The following is a 21,041-nucleotide window of genomic DNA, read 5'->3' on the forward strand; positions in this document are numbered from 1 at the left end:
TACCAACAATAATGGTTATATGATGTATCAACATAAACAGTGAGGGGTGGAGGGAAACCAGTGCTCAGAATAGAAAAAAAATCTGGCATTCTAAGCTACAGCCAGGTTATAGTCGTCAGGTTTGGAGCCTCTATGTGGTCAATCCATCCAAATGTTAACAGGTCCAGCGGGTAGGTATTTAGAACAAGTATATGTGTAGAGGACAAAGCAAAAATTTCCCAGATATAAGTGCTCTGAGACTATCCTGCTCGTACAGGGAACCAACAGGGCACTTTCCCTAAAAAGGGTAACCCCTGACCCGATCTACCTCTTTGGAAAAAACCCTAGAAAGCTCTACTTTATAGAACCCTGTGCGTTTCAAGCTATGTTGGTAGCTATCCTCAGGGGACTAATGGGTAGGTTAAATAGTAAGATGCATAAAGGGTTAAGAAAAACAATAGCTACAGAATCCACAGGTCAAAGGATGTCTCTCCCCTGAAATCTCCTCCCAGGAGATTGGTTCTGGTATATTAGACAATGGTCCAGTGTATGGAGGTGCCTGGAGGATGGGCCAGGCGTGCTCTCCATACTGTAGGGTATGGCTCCCTGCCAGATGCATCGGATCAATGGGGTTATATATGGGTAGAGGTAACCAGCGGGCAGTGTGCGTCCCGCTGAGTGTGTTTCCGGGTTGCAGGCATCTCTGTTTGCCAATGTGATGCGTAACATGACAGCACACATCCCCAGGCAATAGTAAACATTAAAATGGTATTAAGGCTAAGGCATGTCGGCATATAGGAGGAGCTAAATGTAAGGACTAAAATTCATGATCAGGTGCACGCACACACACCACTGTGTAAGCCTGTTGCAATTTTCAGCACTTAAAGAATAAAGGAAAGGGGATGCAGAGGACAGAGAATAAAAACTATAATATTGTTCACAAAAAAAGAAAAAATGATAATCAGGAGTCAGTGGAGTGTGTGGGAAATATGAAGAAGCACAGGGGTGGGTAAGTAAAGGAGTAAAATGAGAGTCAGAAAGAGAACGGGGAGATAAGAATATATGAGACTGCACGGTTGACATGAAAGAAGGATATACGATTGGAAATGGGCATAGGAAGTTGGAGCATTAGACCTAAATGCAGCAAAAATACCTACGTGTATACATACCCTTTTAGAGGGAGTGGAGTGCTAGGAGTTGGTGCAACCATGGTTCATATTGTGCAAATTTTATCAAGGTCGCAGGAGTGAAAAGTGAAATAAAAAAAATGCAGACCATTTTTATATGACAGAGCCGTATGGGGGCTTTATTTTTGAGGAACCTACTATGCTTTTTAATGGCACCCTTTATTTTACCCTAAAATGTAATCAGAAACTAAACAATAAAAAACATCTCTGGGATGAAATTATTGGAAGAAATTAAACAAAAAAAAAACAAAAAAATTATCACCATAATCTGCTAATTAGTGTATCACCATAATCTGTCCCATATAAAACTTTTATATTTTTCCATTTATTTTACATATATGTGTAAGGGCCTGTTTTTTTTGTATTATTATTATTTACAGGGTAGGGTAGATGGATAGTTAGATACTAATTGTGTTGATTCTTTTTTTATTTATTGTGGATGGGATGTTTACTTCTGAGTGACAGCTAAGTCCTGTCTGAACGTTCACACTCCTAATGCTAATAAATAACCAGTATGTGGGAAGATCCCTGCTCATGACAACCACACAAGGAAAGTGTGGTTGTAAGGATTCCCAAGTTCCCCCGTTGCTGAAGAGTGCATATTCAGAGTATCCGGGATCCACTTATCTATATTTTTACATATATAGATGGCAGTGCCTTTGAGCAAGAGCACTGTCACAGCTCTTATAAAGGTTGAGCAGCTACGATCCTGCCTATGAAACAGGTGCTGCGGTAAAGTGTGTGTTTTCTATTATGTCTGCACTGTTATCTACAGTCATGGCCGTAAATGTTGGCATCCCTAGATTTGTTTCAAGAAAATGAAGTATTTCTCACAGAAAAGGATTGCAGTAACACGTTTTGCTATACACATGTTTATTCCCTTTGCTGTATAGGAACTAAACAAAAAAAGGGAGGAAAAAAAAGCTAATTAGACATAATGCCACACCAAACTACAAAAATAGGCTGGACAAAATTATTGGCACCCTTTTAAAATTGTGGAAAAATAAGATTGTTTCAAGCATGTGATGCTCCTTTAAACTCACCTGGGGAAAGTAACAGGTGTGGGCAATATGAAAGTCATACCTGAAAGCAGATTAAAAGGAGAGAAGTTCACTTAGTCTTTGCATTGTGTGTCTGTGTGTGCCACACTAAGCATGGACAAGAGAAAGAGGAGAAGAGAACTATCTGAGGACTTGAGAACCAAAATTGTGGAAAAATATCAGCAATCTCAAGGTTACAAGTCCATCTCCAGAGATCATGATTTGCCTTTGTCCACAGTGCGCAACATTATCAAGGAGTTTGCAACCCATGGCACTGTAGCTAATCTCCCTGGGCATGGACGGAAGATAAAAATTGATGAAAGGTGTCAACGCAGGATAGTCTGGATGGTGGATAAGCAGCCCCAAACAAGTTCCAAAGATATTCAAGCTGTCCTGCAGGCTCAGGGAGCATCAGTGTCAGCGCGAACTATGCGTCGACATTTAAATGAAATGAAACGCTATGGCAGGAGACCCAGGAGGACCCCACTGCTGACACAGAGACATAAAAAAGCAAGACTACATTTTGCCAAAATGAACTTGAGTAAGCCAAAATCCTTCTGGGAACACGTCTTGTGGACAGATGAGACCAAGATAGAGCTTTTTGGTAAAGCACTTCATTCTGTTTACCGAAAATGGAATGAGGCCTACAAAGAAAAGAACACAGTCGCACTGTACAGCACAGTGTCAGTAAGCTGGGTTTGCGTCCGAGATCTTGGGTCTTCCTGCAGGACAATGACCCCAAACATACGTCAAAGAGTACCCAGAAATGGATGGCAACAAAGCACTGGAGAGTTCTGAAGTGGCCAGCAATGAGTCCAGATCTAAATCCCATTGAACACCTGTGGAGAGATCTTAAAATTGCTGTTGGGAAAAGGCGCCTTCCAATAAGAGAGACCTGGAGCAGTTTGCAAAGGAAGAGTGGTCCAACATTCCGGCCAAGAGGTGTAAGAAGCTTATTGATGGTTATAGGAAGCAACTGATTGCAATTATTTTTTCCAAAGGGTGTGCAACCAAATATCAAGTTAAGGGTGCCAATAATTTTGTCCAGACCATTTTTGGAGTTTGGTGTGACATTATGTCCAATTGGCTTTTTTCCCCTCCCTTTTTTTGGTTTAGTTCCAATATACACAGGGAATAAGGGAATAAACATGTGTATAGCAAAACGTGTTACTGCAATCCTTTTCTGTGAGAAATACTTCATTTTCTTGAAAAATTTCAGGGGTGCCAACATTTTCGGCCATGACTGTATATATCTGCATATACAAATGCAAAACATTGAATTTGTATATGCAACAATGCAGAGACTGGAGGACACAGCATTGGTAGCTCCGTAAGTCTATTGCACTTTGTGACAGCTCCAGGATACTGTGCCTAAAGCTGTCCCCTACCATTGAATGGTACTGCAGAAAGGTGGTCTGGCAGTAAGTTACTGCACAAGCCCTAGCAGGTACTCTCCTCCGAGCCCACCCATACTGCACACGAATTGCACAAGTGGCGACACTGTTGCCATAGACAACAAGCACTAAACAATGAAGAGAAAGAGCAGGATCTAGTAAACTAAGCACAAAATACAACCTATAGTTTTTTTGTCTTGCATTTACTATATAAGTATATTATGTAAATGACATGGAAATAACCTTTAAATGCATTTACAAACATTTCACCTGTATGTCTTCCTGAATCTCCTTTATCTGCCTCCTCTTGTACCTGTACTTTTCTTCAGCAGCTTTCTTTTGCTCTTCTAGTTGAAGTTTTGCTTCATACTCTTCACCTAGGGTTAAGTTAAACAGGTATATGTAACTATTAAAAACAAAACTACTTACAGAGCGTATTAATTTCACTAATAGAATTGCATTGGGAACATGTTTCACATATTGTAATATAAAACTTACTAGTTTCAGTCACTTTGTTAAAGGATTTCCTATAGGAGTTGTTACAGCCATTTATGACCTGAAGGGTGTTTTCTAAAGCACCAATTTCCTTTTCGGACTTGCGAATCTTAGCATCCAGCTCATCACCAACCCTCTGAAGTTCTTCCTTTTCTTGTGCAGCCTTAAAAGGGACATTATACTAAGCAAAGTTTTCACAAGAGTAATTCTTATTTGGTACAAAATATTCTTACAATTCCAATAATATGAGTTTACTAGGGGGTTATGTTTCATTAGAAGCCATAGTAAATATTTCATATTATACTATATAGTAGTCATAGTTTAATGAATTAAAAGGCAATAAAATGCAGCCCTTTACTCGATATAAGGGCTGAACATTATATTCAGCTTCTGTCTGCCCCAGTTTTCAGTATTGGGAACTGTTCTCCTTTGACATCCATATGATTCTAAATTTGTAGGGACTGTTCTTACCTTTATGATATAATATGCCTGTGACTTCTCCTCTTCACCTTCAGGTGGCATCATTGCAATAGTAATTATTTCAAATCTTTTTCTCATTTTATCAACTTTTGCCATTCTCTCATGAAGTTCTAGACTGTATAAAGAGGCAAGAGCTAGTTACATGTTGTTGGTTGGGCAAATTGACCATTCAAATAGAATGCAACAGTGATGCAAGGGTCCTTTTTCTGTCCTGATAAAGAACAAGATCCAAATTGATCCTTTTCTTGTAAAATAAAAGTCAATGGCAACAACACAGATAGCTAAAAAGGTACTGCCTTCTGATCTCTAATTTTTCAATTTACAAGAAAAACTTGCTCAGTCAATGAGTTACCTGCCTCGGCTAGTGCTTCCTGAGTATTGAAACCAAAACAGAAAGTACTGCTTAGCCAAGACCGGGAACCATCAGAAAGGACTTATGACAAATTGATAAGACAAAAAAAAACACACAGAGCGCTCCCTGTGTAGAATCATAGGCATAACAGAGTGGGCAGAAGACTGGTAAAGTGCTCGCTCACCTTGTGGACTTGTGCTGAGGAGGCACAACACTCTGACACATGTGTAAAAAGAGTTTCGACTTCATCGGCTTCCCACGCTGACTGGCAAGCGTAAAGACAATGAAGGGCGGAGAAACAGACAGGAAGATGGAAGCTGGAGATCGTGCTGTCGAAGGAGCCAGGTAAGTTATAATATATAACTCCGAATAGAGGAGGAGAGGTGAGTAGGCCCGACACTTCTCCTGTCCTGTATACTGGGTGTAACCCAGTATACAGAACAGGAGAAGTGGTGGGTCTACTCACCTCTCCTCCTCTATACTGAGTTATATATAAACTCAATGTGTGTGTGTATGTATATATCTGTTTATGTTCCTACATCACGTCCAAACGGCTAAAGATATTAACATGAAACTTGGCACACATGTTACTTATATGTCAACAACAAACATAGGAGAGGTGATTTAACCCTTACTCACCCCTATTTGCTAGGGTCAGGGTTTTTGTTTAAATGGGCACTGTCATGAAAACAAAAAATTGATATGTGGTAGTACTTAAGTACTACAACATCTCTAATATAGTTTAATAAAAAAAAAGTGATTTTAAAACAGTTTACAATCACTTTTAAATTCGGCCACTAGGGGTCGCCCTCCTAGTGGCCGAATGCATTCAGCAGTGACGTCAATAATGAATTCCGACTAGTTGAAGCCTGGCAATGAGTCGAAATTCAATCACTGCTCTGCTCGCTCCCGCCTGTCAATCAGACAGGCGGGAGCGAGCGCTTTGAAGGAAGAGTTATTCATATACAAGGGGATTCACTTGAACAAAACTACTAAGAGATTAATATGCACTTTATTTTCATGGTACCCACCATCTGAACTATTAGATCAATTTCTCAAGAATCTCTATTTTTTCGGCTGGCTTATTGGACACTGTGGATTATTTTGGCTGTTTTATCGGATACTGTGGACACTCTTATATATTTTTTTTTCAATTTTCTGAATTTTACTAATACCTGTTGATATTAGTTACAATTGCCATATTATATTTGTATATTTATTGTGAATTTTTATTGTGTATTTGCCAACCCACAAGGGCTCTGTGAGGTTCGGCACACACTTTAATTATCATATATATTTTATTATAATAAACATATCACCATCCAATATTTGACCCTGAGCCTCAATTTCCATTTTTTATTTATTGCCTTTTACACTGTGGGTATAGGTGTTATTTTAGTAGTTCGGGTCCCAGGAAACTAGTTGATAAGAGCCTTTCCTACCCTTTATACATTTGAGAATATATATTTCCCATTAATTTGCATGGGACTTTAAACAAAAACCCAGAACCTCACAAATGGGGGTAGTTAAGAGTTAAATTAACTATCCTATATTTTAAGTGGACAAATAAGTATCATGTGACCAAGTATTATCGAAATATCTCCAGCCGTTTGGAAGTTATGCAGTAACATATTTCCCATAGACTTGTATGGGACTTTAAAGGGACTTTTTTACATATTAAAAATGCTTTTTGTCTGCCTGGTAGTGGCAGACTTTTACTTTTAGCTGCTGAGGAAAAGTCCTACGGAGGACTTGAAATGCGTCCAGCTTTCCCTTCTAAGTGCCACTCCATACAGCCAATATCCCAGAGACAGGACCCTTCAATTTTCGGCACATCAAACCTATGCGCAACGCTCCAGCCACGAGGATACGCTACACCGGGCTAATTATCAGAGCCGATACAAGGATCGGATCCTCTACAATTTGCTGTATCTTTTGAGACAAGCCGTGTCTCTAACAGCCGACCATCATCTACACTAAGCCGGGACCACCAGCGCCACATCAGGTACTATGTATACAGCTATGCTGTACTTATGAAGCGCTTCAGTCCCCTGTTTGTTTGCCCACCAAAACCCACTGCATAATTTGAGACCGCAAAATCTCTAGCAGAAGGTCTTTTATTCAAGAGAACTAAACCCTTTACACAATTTTATGCATACATTGTATCACTTGTCTAGCAACATTGTATCCTCCCTATAAGCTCACTTCAGACATCGCTGTATATCGTTTAGACTGCCCAGTCTCTAGCAGCGGGCTCTTTGCATAAAGAGCCAGAACTTATACATCGGATTACCGTATATGCCGGTGTATAAGACGACTTGGCGTATAAGACGACCCCCAACTTTTACAGTTAAAATATAGAGTTTGGGATATACTCGCCATATAAGACTACCCCTCCTACCGCGATGTACGGTACCTTGTAGTTCCCCCCACATTAGGTACGCATCATGTTCCCCCATATTAGGTAGGCAGTACAGTTCTCCCCACATTAGGTTGGCAGTATAGTTCCCCCCACATTAGGTAGGCAGTATAGTTCCCCCCACATTAAGTTGGCAGTTCCCCCACATTAGGTTGCCAGTTCCCCCACATTAGGTTGCCAGTTCCCCCACATTAGGTTGCCAGTTCCCCCACAATAGTAGGCAGCTCCCCCACAATAGGTTGGGAGTTACCCCACATTAGGTCAGCAGTTACCCCACATTAGGTCAGCAGTTACCCCACATTAGGTCAGCAGTTACCCCACATTAGGTCAGCAGTTACCCCACAATAGTAGGCAGCTCCCCCACATTTGTAGGCAGCTCCCCCCCACATTAGGTCAACAGTTCCCCCACAATAGTAGGCAGCTCCCCCACACATTTGTAGGCAGTTCCCCAACAATAGTAGGCAGCTCCCCCCACATTTGTAGGCAGCTCCCCACACATTTGTAGGCAGCTCCCCCCACATTAGATTGGCAGCTCCCCCCAACAGACATACAGCTTCCAGCCATATACAGTGTATGGCTGCAGGTTGTATGTCTGTACTGGTCTGCCCCCACAGTGTTCCGATCACCGCTCCTCTGACCCGGGTCACCATGTACTGCTAGCTATGGCCTATGGACCATAGCAGTAGGTGCCGGGATCGGGGAGCGGTGACCGGATCACTTAAGATAGCACGGCCGGTCACTCACCAGGCCCCGGTCGGCGCGCGTCCTCCTGCGGTCCTCCTGGTCCTGCGCTCCTCTGCCTCTATGGTTGTAGGCACATGACGTCACTGACGTCCCGTGCGTACAACCATAGAGACGGAGGACTGGACCGCAGAAGTACCGAAGGAGGATCGCAGGAGGACACTCGCCACCGGGGAATGGTAAGTGACCGGTGGACATCCTTATGTCCCTAAAAGATTTTTCGGGACACAGGGATGTCCGGCATAGGAATACCTATGATTATCTGCCCGGGCCGGCTCCCGTGTGTGGCTGCAGGCGGGGGCCGGCCAGAGCAGCTAAAAACTAATACTGTATACTAAAAACCAGGGGGCCTCCAGCTGTTGTAAAACTACAACTCCCAGCATGCCCGGACAGCCTTTGCCGTGCTGGGAGTTGTAGTTTCACAACAGTTGGAGGCCCCCTGGTTTTTAGTATACAGTATTAGTTTTTACTTGCTCTTGCCGGCCCCCGCCTGCAACCACACACGGGAGCCGGTCTGGGCAGATAATCAGAAGTTTCCCTATCCCGGACCTCAATACCCGGCGTATAAGACGACCCCCGACTTTTCAGAAGAAAATTCGGGGTTAAAAAGTAGTCTTATACGCCGGGATATACGGTACAAATATTCATATACAGGGGGATTCATTTGAACAAAACTACTAAGAAATTAATATGCACTTTATTTTCATGGTACCCACCATCTGAACTATTAGATCAATTTCTCAAGAATATCTCTATTTTTTCGGGTGGCTTATTGGACACTGGATAATTTTGACTGATTTATCGGTCACTGTGGATCATTTTGGCTGTTTTATCAGATACTGTGGACACTTATATTTTTTAAAATTTTATGAATTTTACTAATACCTGTTGATATTAGTTACAATTGCCATATTATATTTGTATATTTATTGTGAATTTTTATTGTGTATTTGCCGACCCACAAGGGCTCTGTGAGGTTCGGCACATACTTTAATTATTATGTATATTTTATTATAATAAATATATCATCATCCAATATTCATTGACCCTGAGCTTTAATTTCAATTTTTTAAATATATGTTTCCACATGACTTCCGTGCGGCTGAAGATATTTCAATAATACCTGTTACACATATTACTTATATGTCAAATAAAAAGATAAGATAGCTGAATTAACCCTTACCTACACCCTTATATAAAAGATGGGTTTTTGTTTCAAGTCCCATGCAAGTATTTGGGACTTCCAGTACCTTACTCCACAAGCTCCGCATCTCCTGGTGAATGTGTCAATCCGGCTTGCAAGCCACACCCCATCTCAAAGACACGCCCATATTTTAAGCCCCACCCCTTTTATTATCTACCCTTTTTGTGCATCGGTCTGGCTTGCAAATCATGCCCAGTCTCCCAAAGCCACGTCCCCTTCTATTTTCAGCTCAAAATATCTTCAACACAAATCACTCCCACCTGAGGACAGGATATGAGGAAGGGATATGAGGTCGAGATGTGAGGTTCGAGATGGGAGGTCAGAACATGAGGTTGATATATGAGGACGGGATAAGAGGTTGAGATATAAGGACAGGATATGGAGACGGGATATGGGGTTGGGATATGAGAACAATATATGAGGACGGAATATGAAGTCAAAAGCTTCCTCCTCTGTTAATTTTCCTCCCCAACAAGGATTAGGAAGGAAAAACCTGGCAACGTCGGGTACTCAGCTAGTATATTATAACTTACCTGGCTCCTTCGACAGCGCGATCTCCAGCTTTCATTTTCCTGTCTGTTTCTCCGCCCTCCACATGACAAATTGGGCAGGCGATTATTACTTTTTTTTAATTTATTTTTTATAGCTATCCTACACTCTTATCTAAGATTTTTTTTGTAGCTGGACAACCCCTTTTAACCAAAAATACAGATACCTTATAGTCTGTCTTTCCTGGTCTGCAAGCCGTATCTGAGATTTCAGCATCTCTTTGTGTATTGATATCTCTTGGGCCCGTTCTTTCATAGCTGCCTGCAACTGCAACTTGCGTTTTTCCAAGGAGAACACATCATCCGCTTTATTGTACAGCATGTCTTTCATTCGCTTGAGTTCCAGTTTAAGCATATTGTCTTCAACCATTAAATCCTACAAAATATATATGCAAATGAAAGAAAAGAGATCATCCCAAATTATATACTTTATGTGTTCAATCTGATAATTAGCCTTTACCTATCCACCCGAGCTTCGTTTAAAAGCACTGTTCCATGTCAACATCCCAAGGAACATTCTACTTCAACAATATGTCAATTTACTAGATCATTTATAGTACATGTATACAAAATTGTGGAATCCTTAATAGGTGTCAGGTGACTGTTCAAACAGCCGACAGCACATAAAACACATACACATGAATGCTCGGACCATTCATGTGCTGTGAATGTTAGAGTTAAAGGCTGTTAGGGGTTAGTTACTATAAGACAGCTATGGCAATGATTCATCTCCCAGAAAACAAAAGTGCCAGGCAGCTGAAATCCAACATACCTGACCCTTCTCTCCTCCAACATCATCTGTGGGGGGTGGAGGTGAGAGGCCGCACCCCATACATGTTATAGTCAGCTGGTTCTATCAAAATTGGCAGGGTGAGCTGATTTTTACTAAAGTGTATAGGAACTTTTAAAGGCAACCAGAGACTTGCATCTAATTTGCCAAAGCAACCACTATTTCCATTAGTTATTAGTGAATTATTAGTCTGTGTGCATTTCTATAATTGTTCTCCACAGGACTAACTGTACAAATAAACCTTTGTACCTGTACAGTAGATTCACATACTGTTAACTGTAGGCATTAGCATATACTGCCTGCTAAAAAACCATACAGTTCATACTTCAGGCGGCATAAGAATTATTATGCATATCGATTATTAACAATTAAGGTTTTAGGAGACAAGAAGTATGATGTAGAAGGCATCACAGCAAGGATGAAAGACTTAGAAAAATAATAAGGGGGGAAAAGTAATAATAAAGTAAAAGTAAAATTAGTATTGATGCCTTTAAGTGTTGTTGCTGATGAGTTTGGAAGGGATATTAAAATAAAGACCAACTTTACTCTTAAAATTTAATATTTGGACATATGAGAAGGCTCCATAATATACAATTACGCAAAGATAGGTAAACTGAATAGAACCTAATAGATCTAAGCAACACAGGATAAAACTGTATACCAGCTGTAGCCAGAAGTGTAAACTATCTTCATGGCGCTTAGAAATAATATAAAAATGTATGTCTATAGTGACAAAAACTACTGTATAAGGACATGCATTGATTTTAGGATGATGAATTACTTGTTTGGATGTCCTGAGTTTTTTTAGTTCTTTATCGGACATACTGTTGAACAGTTTAAGTTCTTCCATTTTGCTGATCAGGTTCTCCTTCTCTTGGCCAGTTGTTTCCAGCTCCCGTTTGATGTTACGAGCATCTGCCTGTTTATAAGATAATGAAATTTACTTAAATAGACCAATACAAAAGATAATACAACTAACTAAACAGGTTATCTAGGAATAGAAAAAATAAAAATCAGCTCTGGTTTTGTAATCCTATATAACACCTTTAAAAAGGGGTATTCCAGCTTTATACATCTTCTCTTCTATTCAAACAAAGGATAGGGGATAAGATGTATGATGGCAGGGGTCCCGCTGCTGGGGACCCCCCCCCGCACGATCTTGGTGCAGCCCCCGGCATTCTGTTCCGGGTGCTGCCTTTGAGACGGGGACGTGACGTTACAGTCACGCCCCCTCCATTGGCGCCCCCCCCCCCCCTCCCATAGAGATGAATGGAAGGGGCGTGGCGTAATGTCACTAGGGGGCGTGGCGTCACGTCCCCGTCTCTGAGGCAGCGCCCGGAACAGAATGCCGGGGGCTGCACTGAGATTGTGTGGGTCCCAGCAGTGGGTCCCCAGCGATCACACATCTTATCCCCTATCCATTGGAGTGTAAAGTGTAAACTTAGATGAGATGGTCTACCGTTGTGAAAGGAATTGTCCAGCGCTAGGCTTGCGGTTAAAAGCTTGTTCTTTATTGGCAAATTCACAGAAAACACTTGACAGAGGACAACGTCTGACGCGTTTCGCACGTTAGTGCTTAATTGTAGACTGTCTACCGGTGTGGTTACACGTTTAGGTTTTTAATAGCAATTACTGAATACAAAGCTGGAAAAACTTGAACACACACTAAAGATGATGTGCCAAATTTATCACAGTGGCTTGTGTTGTATAGTAATATTAGTGCATGTTCAGACACTGTTGTCTACTTTAAAGCCACCTATTGGTTGGCTTACTTTATGGCAAAAATTTGCACCCTTAATAAGGGACTATAACCTGTAAATGTAATTTATCTCCAGAAATGCATGCAGGCCCCTTTTGAATAAGTTACTTTGATTACCATGAACACTTTCACTGGCAGAGAATTCCATAGTCTCACTGCTCTTACAATAAAGAACTTCCCCGTCTGTGCTGGTGTTGGATTTTTGATTTGTTTTCCTTTAGGAGTCAAGGATGCCCCCTTGTTATAGATACAGTCCTGGGTATAAATAGATCATGGGAGATATTGTTGTACTGCCCCTTGATATATTTATATATAGTTACCCCTCAGATTACTCCTAACCCATATTTTTTTATTTATTTAAAAAACCCTGAGCACTGCAGTCCTCCCATTCCCCATATTACTCTGGTTGCCCATCTTTGAACCCTCTCCAGCTCCACTATATCTTTCTTGTACACTGGTGCCCAGTACTGTACACCGTATTCCATGTGTGGTCTGACTAGTGATTTGTACAGCAGTAGAATTATCTCCCTGTCACGAGCATTAATGCCATTTTTGATGCATCCCATGATTTAATTTGCCTTGGTAGCAGCTGCCAGTTGCTAGTAAAATTTTGTGCATAACTTTACATTTATCAGTGTTGAACCTAATCGGCCACTTCCCAGCATAAGTCTCCAACCTATTTGCTAGTATCTATTTACTTACCTGCAGTTTCTTGTGCTGAGAATTTAGGATATTAAGGGCAGCTTTTCGCTCATCAAAGGTTTCACTGAGATCAGCTACTTTTTTTTCCAGGGCTTGTTTTTCATCTGTGTTGACTTCCCCTTTTAACCTTGCTAGCTTGCGTTCCAATTGCTGTATCTGGAAATCCTGTACATACAAACATCCACAGTAAGCCTACACCAACCAGAAACATCTATCACATGCAAGTAACAATTACCATAGCAAGAGTAGCTGTACACATAATATTGTGGCCAGACATTACTGCCTTTGAAACATCTTTCCACACAGACTGAAGACTTGTTATGGACTGAAAATTTCACGTTCTACAACTAACAATAAAATGACTTGAAAAAGAATGCAATTGCATTTAGAAGGAGTTAGTCAGCAGTTCTGAGCCATCTAAACTACTGATAGTCAGACAGGGGAGTGGAACCATATCTGATGTCTCAGTCATATAACTTTCAAATGTTATAATCTCCTGGCTGCTGCCATAGTAAGCTTTCAGGAGGAGGGCTTTTCTTGTTCAGTTTATGGGGCTTCCTGTATAGGTTCCCCAGCCCCTCATATCAGCTAGGATTGTCAGGTCTAGCGTCCAATTAGAAGACCACAAGAGCTGTCAATCATAGAAAGGAGTGGTTGAGAAATATAGGAATTTCTTTGAACTTAAGAAGAACCTGTGTTTTGGACACATGGAAGCATCCAGAAAATGGAACAATGGTATGCTTCACCTCCCATTCCCAATATCTGTATTGGGCTGTCAGCATTTTCAATGGCTTAAAACTGCTGACAGACTCCCCAGAGGGAGACGGTAGAAGAAGAAGCAGTGGTACCAACAGTTGCTGTCACTGTAGTATGATGCGTGTTGTTCACAATAATGGCTAGCCACAATTAACCAAATATAATCAAGAAATAGGAGGGATATATTTTGGGGTTCAAAATTAAGTTTAACAAACATTCTAATGTTTAAACAAAACCAATATTCGGTATATTAGCAATATTCTAAAGAATATTCGTTACTTGAATAAGTCTAACATATAATATAATATATATCAAAAGTAAGTTCTACTATATAAAAAATTATATATTATATAAAATTATCTCCACAACCACACACTAATTAGTCTATTTTATTTAAAACACTATTCTTAATCATGATTATACCAATCCTTTGTTACCCTTAGGATGCTTGGTTATTTTCTTGCAAAGCTTTTTTTCTAGCTGTCTTTCTATATTTGAAAATATTTCAATTACAAAAAATGTCCTGCATGTGGTTAGCTTTCCTTAATCACAGCAATGGTATTTAAGGGATTTAATGGTTGAAAACCAGCATGCATTTGTACCTGATTGTAAATGATCCCCTGTTGCTTTAAAGCATGCAGGTCAAGTTTTTGCAGTTGACTATTAAGGTTTCTCAGCGAGACTTGGCTTCCATTAATTTCTGATATCATGTGCTTTTCTTTTGTCTTGTGCTCATGCAGCTCCTGTGATTTCTTGAAATGTTGCTCTCTTATCTGTTTTAGCTGGGCTTCAAGATCCTGTGGAGATAAATGACAATATTATGAAGGTAGTTCTACACAATATCTGAAAAAGACATTTCAGGTTTAATCATTTAAGCTTGTTTTTAGGCAATAGTCATTTTATTGACTGTATAATATATGTCTAAACATCTATCATGATCCAAATCAAAAAATCTGAATCAGAGACTAAATTGTAACCAAACTGGCACCATGAATTCCATTCCGTTTGGTACATAAAATGTGTTAATATAAGCAGAATGCACCACCCTGACAGGACACATATTGTATCTGATCTCTAAATGCTCTGGAAAACAGCACAGCACTGACAGATAGTCCTGATGCTAGCAATTGTCATAATTCAGATTAACTCATAGGTGGGACATATTTTAGTTAGGGAGCTCTTTATATTTTCTAAATATTGCCAAGTGTCCTTTACCAAAATAAGTTCTTACGGGAAGAAGAAAAAACAGCAGCAGGGCAACAGAAATCCTGGACACTCTTTTCGCTGTTTACAGTGTCTGTATTAAAGGGGTTATCCAGGAATAGAAAAACAGAGCTACTTTCTATCAAAAAACGCTCCCCGTCTGTCTCCAGGTTGGGTGTGGTTCTGCAGCTCAGTTCCATTGAAGTGAATGGAGCCACGTTGTAATACCACAACCAACCTGGAGACACATGTGGAGCTGTTTTTGAAAGAAAGTAGCTGTGTTTTCTATTCCTGGATAACCGCTTTAACATAACTGGGAGATAAGAGAGCGTCTTGTCAAGTTTGGACAGCCATCACAACAGCCCCTCTTTTCTCTCAATATACAGAACTGTAAACCATGTCTGTGCTATATATAGTGCAGCACAGAATCGAATGTCCCTGCTCTTTCCTATTACCCACTCAATCAGAAAAACAAAAAAAAAATGATTCCTTAATATAGAAGGGAAAGACGACGGGATGCCAATTGGAATTCTGACCACACCATTAACTGTCCAATAACCACCTAAATGCCATGGTTGCTACTCACGGTTGCATCTAAGGGGTTAACCATCAACAGAGTAATCTCAGATTCCCGAAAGCAGTGTATGGCAAATGTCGCCTAGGTGCTAAGGTTGAATAAAGACAGTCCAACCATTCTTCAGATCATTAAGAGAAAGTCAAATAAACACCATTCATCGCTAAATTAAAGGGGTTATCCACTTAAGTAAACTGATCACGTGGGGGCCAAGTAGTCAGATTCCTACTGATCACCAAGTTATTCCCTATCCTATGGATAAGTACTAACCTTCAATTGTGGGAAAACCCCTTATAGTATGATTTCAAGTTACAACTATCTAGGAATAAACATTGTATATTAAAAATATTGTAACCTGAAGGATCACTGTATAATATTATTTCTGCACCCTAGGTAGGTTACATTATCACCAATTTCATCTGCCATGTTTTTGCCCATGTTACCAGCTTAGCAAGATATTTCTGTAATAAGCATATGGATAAAAAATATTTCACTGAACTCATCATAGAACTTTTTCATTAATTCTTTATTTTCTTTATTTCAAGTTTTCAGTGCAAGTGCATATTAAGGAATAATAGACACAAGGGAGGCTAGGCCTAAAGCTGTTTTGCTTTCAACTTTCAGAAGGCCTCAGAGGATAAGATTTCAGACCCACTGAATGATCCCAATAAAGGGGTACTCCACCCCTAGACATCTTATTCCCTATCCAAAGAACGACCAACCCCCCCAAATCTCTGGGCCGGCACCTTGGTGTTCTGAACATTTATGGGTTTATGTTTAGAACGGTGGGTTCGGGTGACAGCGGTCGTGATGTCACACCCCCTCCATTCATTTCTATGGAAGAGGGCGTGACTAGTGACCACAGCCGTCACGCCCCCTTCCATAGATCTGAATGGAGGGGGCGTGATGTGACGTCATGACCACGGCCGCCCAAACCAGCCGTTCTGAACAAAAATGTTCAGAACGCCGGTGTGCAAGCCCGGAGATCGCATGGGGACCCAGCGGTCAGACCGCTGCGATCAGACATCCTATCTCTTATCTTTTGGATAGGGGATAAGATGTCTAGGGCGGAGTACTTCTTTTACTAATGGAAAAGATGAATGATCATTCCGTCATTAAGACATATAGAAACTAGTGCATTTGTACGCACAATCCACCTTGCTTCCACTTTTAATAGGCATATATGTCCATCCACACCATTTAAAGGGGGCAGTACTCATTTCAGACCCACAAAATGCAACTGATCTATGCAACCGTTATGTATCTCTCTCATATGTTTTATCATACGTGGTGCACCTTTTCCTGTTAAGTATTCATGATATGTTACATACCTTGCACGCAATGTCTTTCCAATATAATTATATCCACATTGGCAAATTCACGTTTAGACTGTAACATTAGTAATAAAATCCATAGGTGTATGCTGAATTAAATCTAAATGTAACATACAATTAACTTTTGGCATTATGCACACTGTGGGAAATTATTCAAAACCTGTGTAGAGGAAGTGTGGTGCCGTTGCTCATAGTAACCCATCAGATTGCTTCTTTCATTTATTTTTTATTTTTTTAAAGCCTCTAAAAAATAAAAAAAACTATCTTATTGGTTGCTATAGGAAACTGCACCAATCTTCCTCTTCACAGGTTTTGATAAATCTCCCCCTTGTCTACCTCTATGGTTACCTTTTGGAGATATGAAATCCAAGTAAACTTAAGAGTAAATATTAAACATGTTTAGTAAACTCACCTTTACTGTTTTCTCCTGTTCCTTCAGCATTTCCTCTACACGTTGTGCCCTTTCTTCCACGCTCAGAGCCGAATCTGTCACATCATTTAATTTGTCAGCCAAACCTTCATTATATTCTTGAGCCTGAATACGCCTAAAATATCATTTGAAAATTATGCAATTAATTCCCAGTGACTAACTATTTATGCCAAGTTAAAACTTGAACATTTACTATTTTGTAGACTAATCTTCAATTAACACAGGTTATGGCAGGAATCCTTACTGATCTGCTTCTAACCACAGAAATATTTATGTCTGTCTGTCTAGATCTACTGGAAAGATATTGGATATCACCATACAAATGTAAGATTATGCTATTGACATTTTTTTTTTTTTTTTACAGGAATCACTTACTAAAATGGTGTCAAAGAGAACATGCTTCTTCATGGCAGCTGCACAGATTAAAAGAATGCATATGCTTACGTCTCTTGACACAATCCATACACAACTGTATGCTTGTATCAATGGCTACAAATGGAACGTATAATGTGATACAAACAAATCATAGCTAAGCCTGGGCTACACTTTAACAGAAGATTAATGTTTACTATTTTCCACCAAATAGTTAAAGAGTATCTGTCATCAAGTAAAACTTTTTGCTATGTTATTCCTTATGTAATGTTATGCCTATTTGCCATACTGTATATCTTAAAAAAAAAAAAAATCTTTCTATTAGTTATTTACCTTTGAAAAAGTGGCCACTAGGGGTCTCTGTTCTGTAGCATTCAGCAGGCCCTCAATAACCCTCAGACTTGTGCCGGACTGGCACAAGTCCGGACTCCAGAAGTACTGGTGTGGCAGGACATGAGCACAGCTCTGCATATCTCTCGCTCCCTGCCTGTCAATCATGCAGGCGGGAGCGAGCCCCTGCAGCAGAAAAAGCTCACAGGCAGTGAGCAGACTTTATAAAGGAATAACTCAAGAAATAATGGGTGAAATGAAAGAAAATGTGCTGGGGACTCAGGATGAAGAGGGGAACAGACAAGGAGGAACATAATCCCTCTTTACTTGGTGGCAGGTACCCTTAAAAAAAAAAAAAAAAACCTAATCTTGCAGCATTACAAAAATGACCTTACGATAAAAGGAAATAGTCAGATCCCTGGTGTCCCACACCCTGCCCTCAGTCCCTCCTAGTCAGGCCCTGATTGCCATCGCTTAGTAGCAATGTTCACTGCAGGAACATCAATTAAGCCTGACCGGGAGGGGGCTGCAGCTAGCCTGACTAGAAGCAGCCACCTCTCCTCCTCTAAATAAATGTGTTTTACAGCTTGTGGCATCACAAAAGACATTTGAACAAAGCATCATAATGCAGTTCAGCACTGCTGTAAGGTACTTTGAGCAGTGTATGGGTCAATTTATAGCAGTAAGGTTCACTTTGCAATGCCTGATAGGTAGGGAATGGACTCTGAAACAGGGGTCTCCAGACCTGTGTCTAATCTTTTTTTGGTCTTCTAAAGTTAACAAGTAAATACCAGAGCTAAATAGGGAACTTGTTAGTTCCCCACTGCCCTACAGCAGTAGTGAACAGCTTTCTGACACTGTTTATAGGTTTCCTGTGATGTGGCACTTTCGGTAAAAACAACTTTGAGTGCACTTCTGGTGTGTGATAACTAGTCATGGAGGAGCATCAGCAGGGTCTAGTCACACTGCCCCCATCCTTCTCCAATGCACTCAGCTAGAATGAAACCCTAAGTGCAGGAAACATTATTTGAAGCCCTCAGAGTGTGAATGAAACCTAAGTAGGAGAAAGAAGTGGGCAGTGTGACCAGATTCTTATTTAGAACATAGGTTTCCCTAACAGATAGTTACAATACAAACATCCAGGTTGTAAAGAGAGTGTCCTTTAAGAGATTATGTCCTCCATTATATTGTATCTATTTCCTGACTACAGTTTAACTTTTTCCTACACACTATGCATTTCTGCATATAAACTGATGTGTACATTACCTTTCATTCTTTTTCCGGACCTCTTTCTTAAGGTTGTTAACTTGAACCCGCATAACTTCTAATTCAGTAGCTGTCCTATCAACAGTCCCTTTAAGTGTATCCAGCTACATATAAAGATAAATATCAGGAAAGGGTTTCATAAAAAAAAAAAAAAGTGATCACAAAGTAAAATGAATGAAACAAATGACAATATACACTGCTCAAAAAAAATAAATAAAGGGAACACTAAGATAACACATCCTAGATCTGAATGAATGAACTAATTGTATGAAATACTTTCGTCTTTACATAATAGTTGAATGTGCTGACAACAAAATCACACAAAAATGATCAATGGAAATGGAGATTTCTATGCTTACTGTAAAATCTTTCTCGGAGGATCCATTGGGGGACACATACCTTGGGTATATGCTGCTGTCACTAGGAGGCTTGACACTATGGCAACAAGTACAGTCGGCCCCTCCCAGCAGGACATACCTGCCTACAAGCACCTGAGCAAATCAGTTTTAGTCCCAGAGCAGTAGGAGAGGACCGACAGGTAACACCCTCGGACAGGTAACCAAACCAGGAACACCAGAAAAATGGGTGGGTGCTGTGTCCCCCAATGGATCCTCAGAGAAAGATTTTACGGTGAGCATAAAAATCTCGTTTTCTCTATCGGCTCCATTGGGGGACACAGACCTTGGTACGTACCAAAGCCGTCCACAGGATGGGTAAAAGAGGACCAAGCTAGGTGGAAGACTGGACCACAGCCACCTGCAACACCTTGCGACCCAGACTAGCATCAGCAGATGCAAAGGTATGAACCTGGTAGAATTTTGTAAAATAGTGTGCAAAGATGACCAGGTGGCCGCTTTACAAACTTGCGAGGCCAAAGCCCTGCTGCGGAGAGCCCAGGAGGCCCCGACAGAACGAGTGGAATGAGCTGAGACCCTGAAGGGTGGAGTCTTCCCCTTACAATGGCAAGCTTCTGAAATAGCAGACCGGATCCACACTGGAAAGCAATTAGTCCTTTACGATGACCCTCCGTAAGTACAAAGAAGGAGTCAATCTGACGAAAAGAAGAAGTGACTAAGAGGTAGGTCCGAACATCCCGTACCACATCAAGTTTATGGAGCAAACGTTCCTTTGGATGAGATGGGGTCGGACAGAAGGACGGGAGGACGAAGTCCTCATTGAGATGAAAAGCGGAAACAACCTTTGGTAGAAAGGACGGAACCGGACAAAAAAACAACCTAGTCCTGGTGGATGACCAGGTAGGGAGAGTGGCAGGATAGAGCTGCCAGCATCGAAACCCTCCTAATAGAAGTGACCTCCAGGAAAGTAGACGTAGAGGAACGTCCCTAAGAGGTTCAACGGGAGCACTCTGCAGGGCACCGGGAACCAAGTTCAGATCCCAAGGGGGAGTAGGCGATCTGTAAGGCGGGGCCGCGTGAGCCACACCTTGAAGAAAGGTTAGGATATGAGGATCGGACGCCAGGTGATGTTGAAAAAGGAGGGAAAGAGCCGAAACATGGCTCTTAAGGGAACTGAGAGCCAACTGTTGTTCCAACCCCCGACTATAAAAAGGAAAGAAGTCATGGGAGAGAGAAAGTAACGGGGGAAAAGGCGTGAGATTCACACCAACGAAAATAAGACCTCCAAGTACGGTGGGAAATCTTCGCAGAAGAGGGCTTGCGCGCTCTG

General features: G+C 40.9%; 1 protein-coding gene across 4 annotated transcripts in view; it reads right to left on the bottom strand.

Annotated features, from left to right (window-relative positions):
- Positions 1–21,041, bottom strand: part of CCDC39 (coiled-coil domain containing 39) — a 127,973-nt gene that overhangs the window by 27,032 nt on the left and 79,900 nt on the right. For all 4 annotated transcript variants that reach the window (XM_056565279.1, XM_056565278.1, XM_056565277.1 and 1 more), the window contains exons 8-16: positions 19,356–19,459; positions 17,370–17,502; positions 14,449–14,643; positions 13,091–13,255; positions 11,411–11,548; positions 10,007–10,215; positions 4,567–4,690; positions 4,099–4,258; positions 3,871–3,977 (exon numbers count right to left, since the gene is read on the bottom strand). In XM_056565279.1, coding sequence (XP_056421254.1) covers positions 3,871–3,977; positions 4,099–4,258; positions 4,567–4,690; positions 10,007–10,215; positions 11,411–11,548; positions 13,091–13,255; positions 14,449–14,643; positions 17,370–17,502; positions 19,356–19,459 — 1,335 coding nt within the window. The remainder of the gene's footprint in view (positions 1–3,870; positions 3,978–4,098; positions 4,259–4,566; positions 4,691–10,006; positions 10,216–11,410; positions 11,549–13,090; positions 13,256–14,448; positions 14,644–17,369; positions 17,503–19,355; positions 19,460–21,041) is intronic.

This window comes from Hyla sarda, chromosome 3 (genome assembly GCF_029499605.1).
Source record: "Hyla sarda isolate aHylSar1 chromosome 3, aHylSar1.hap1, whole genome shotgun sequence".
Classification (NCBI taxonomy): Eukaryota; Metazoa; Chordata; class Amphibia; order Anura; family Hylidae; genus Hyla; species Hyla sarda.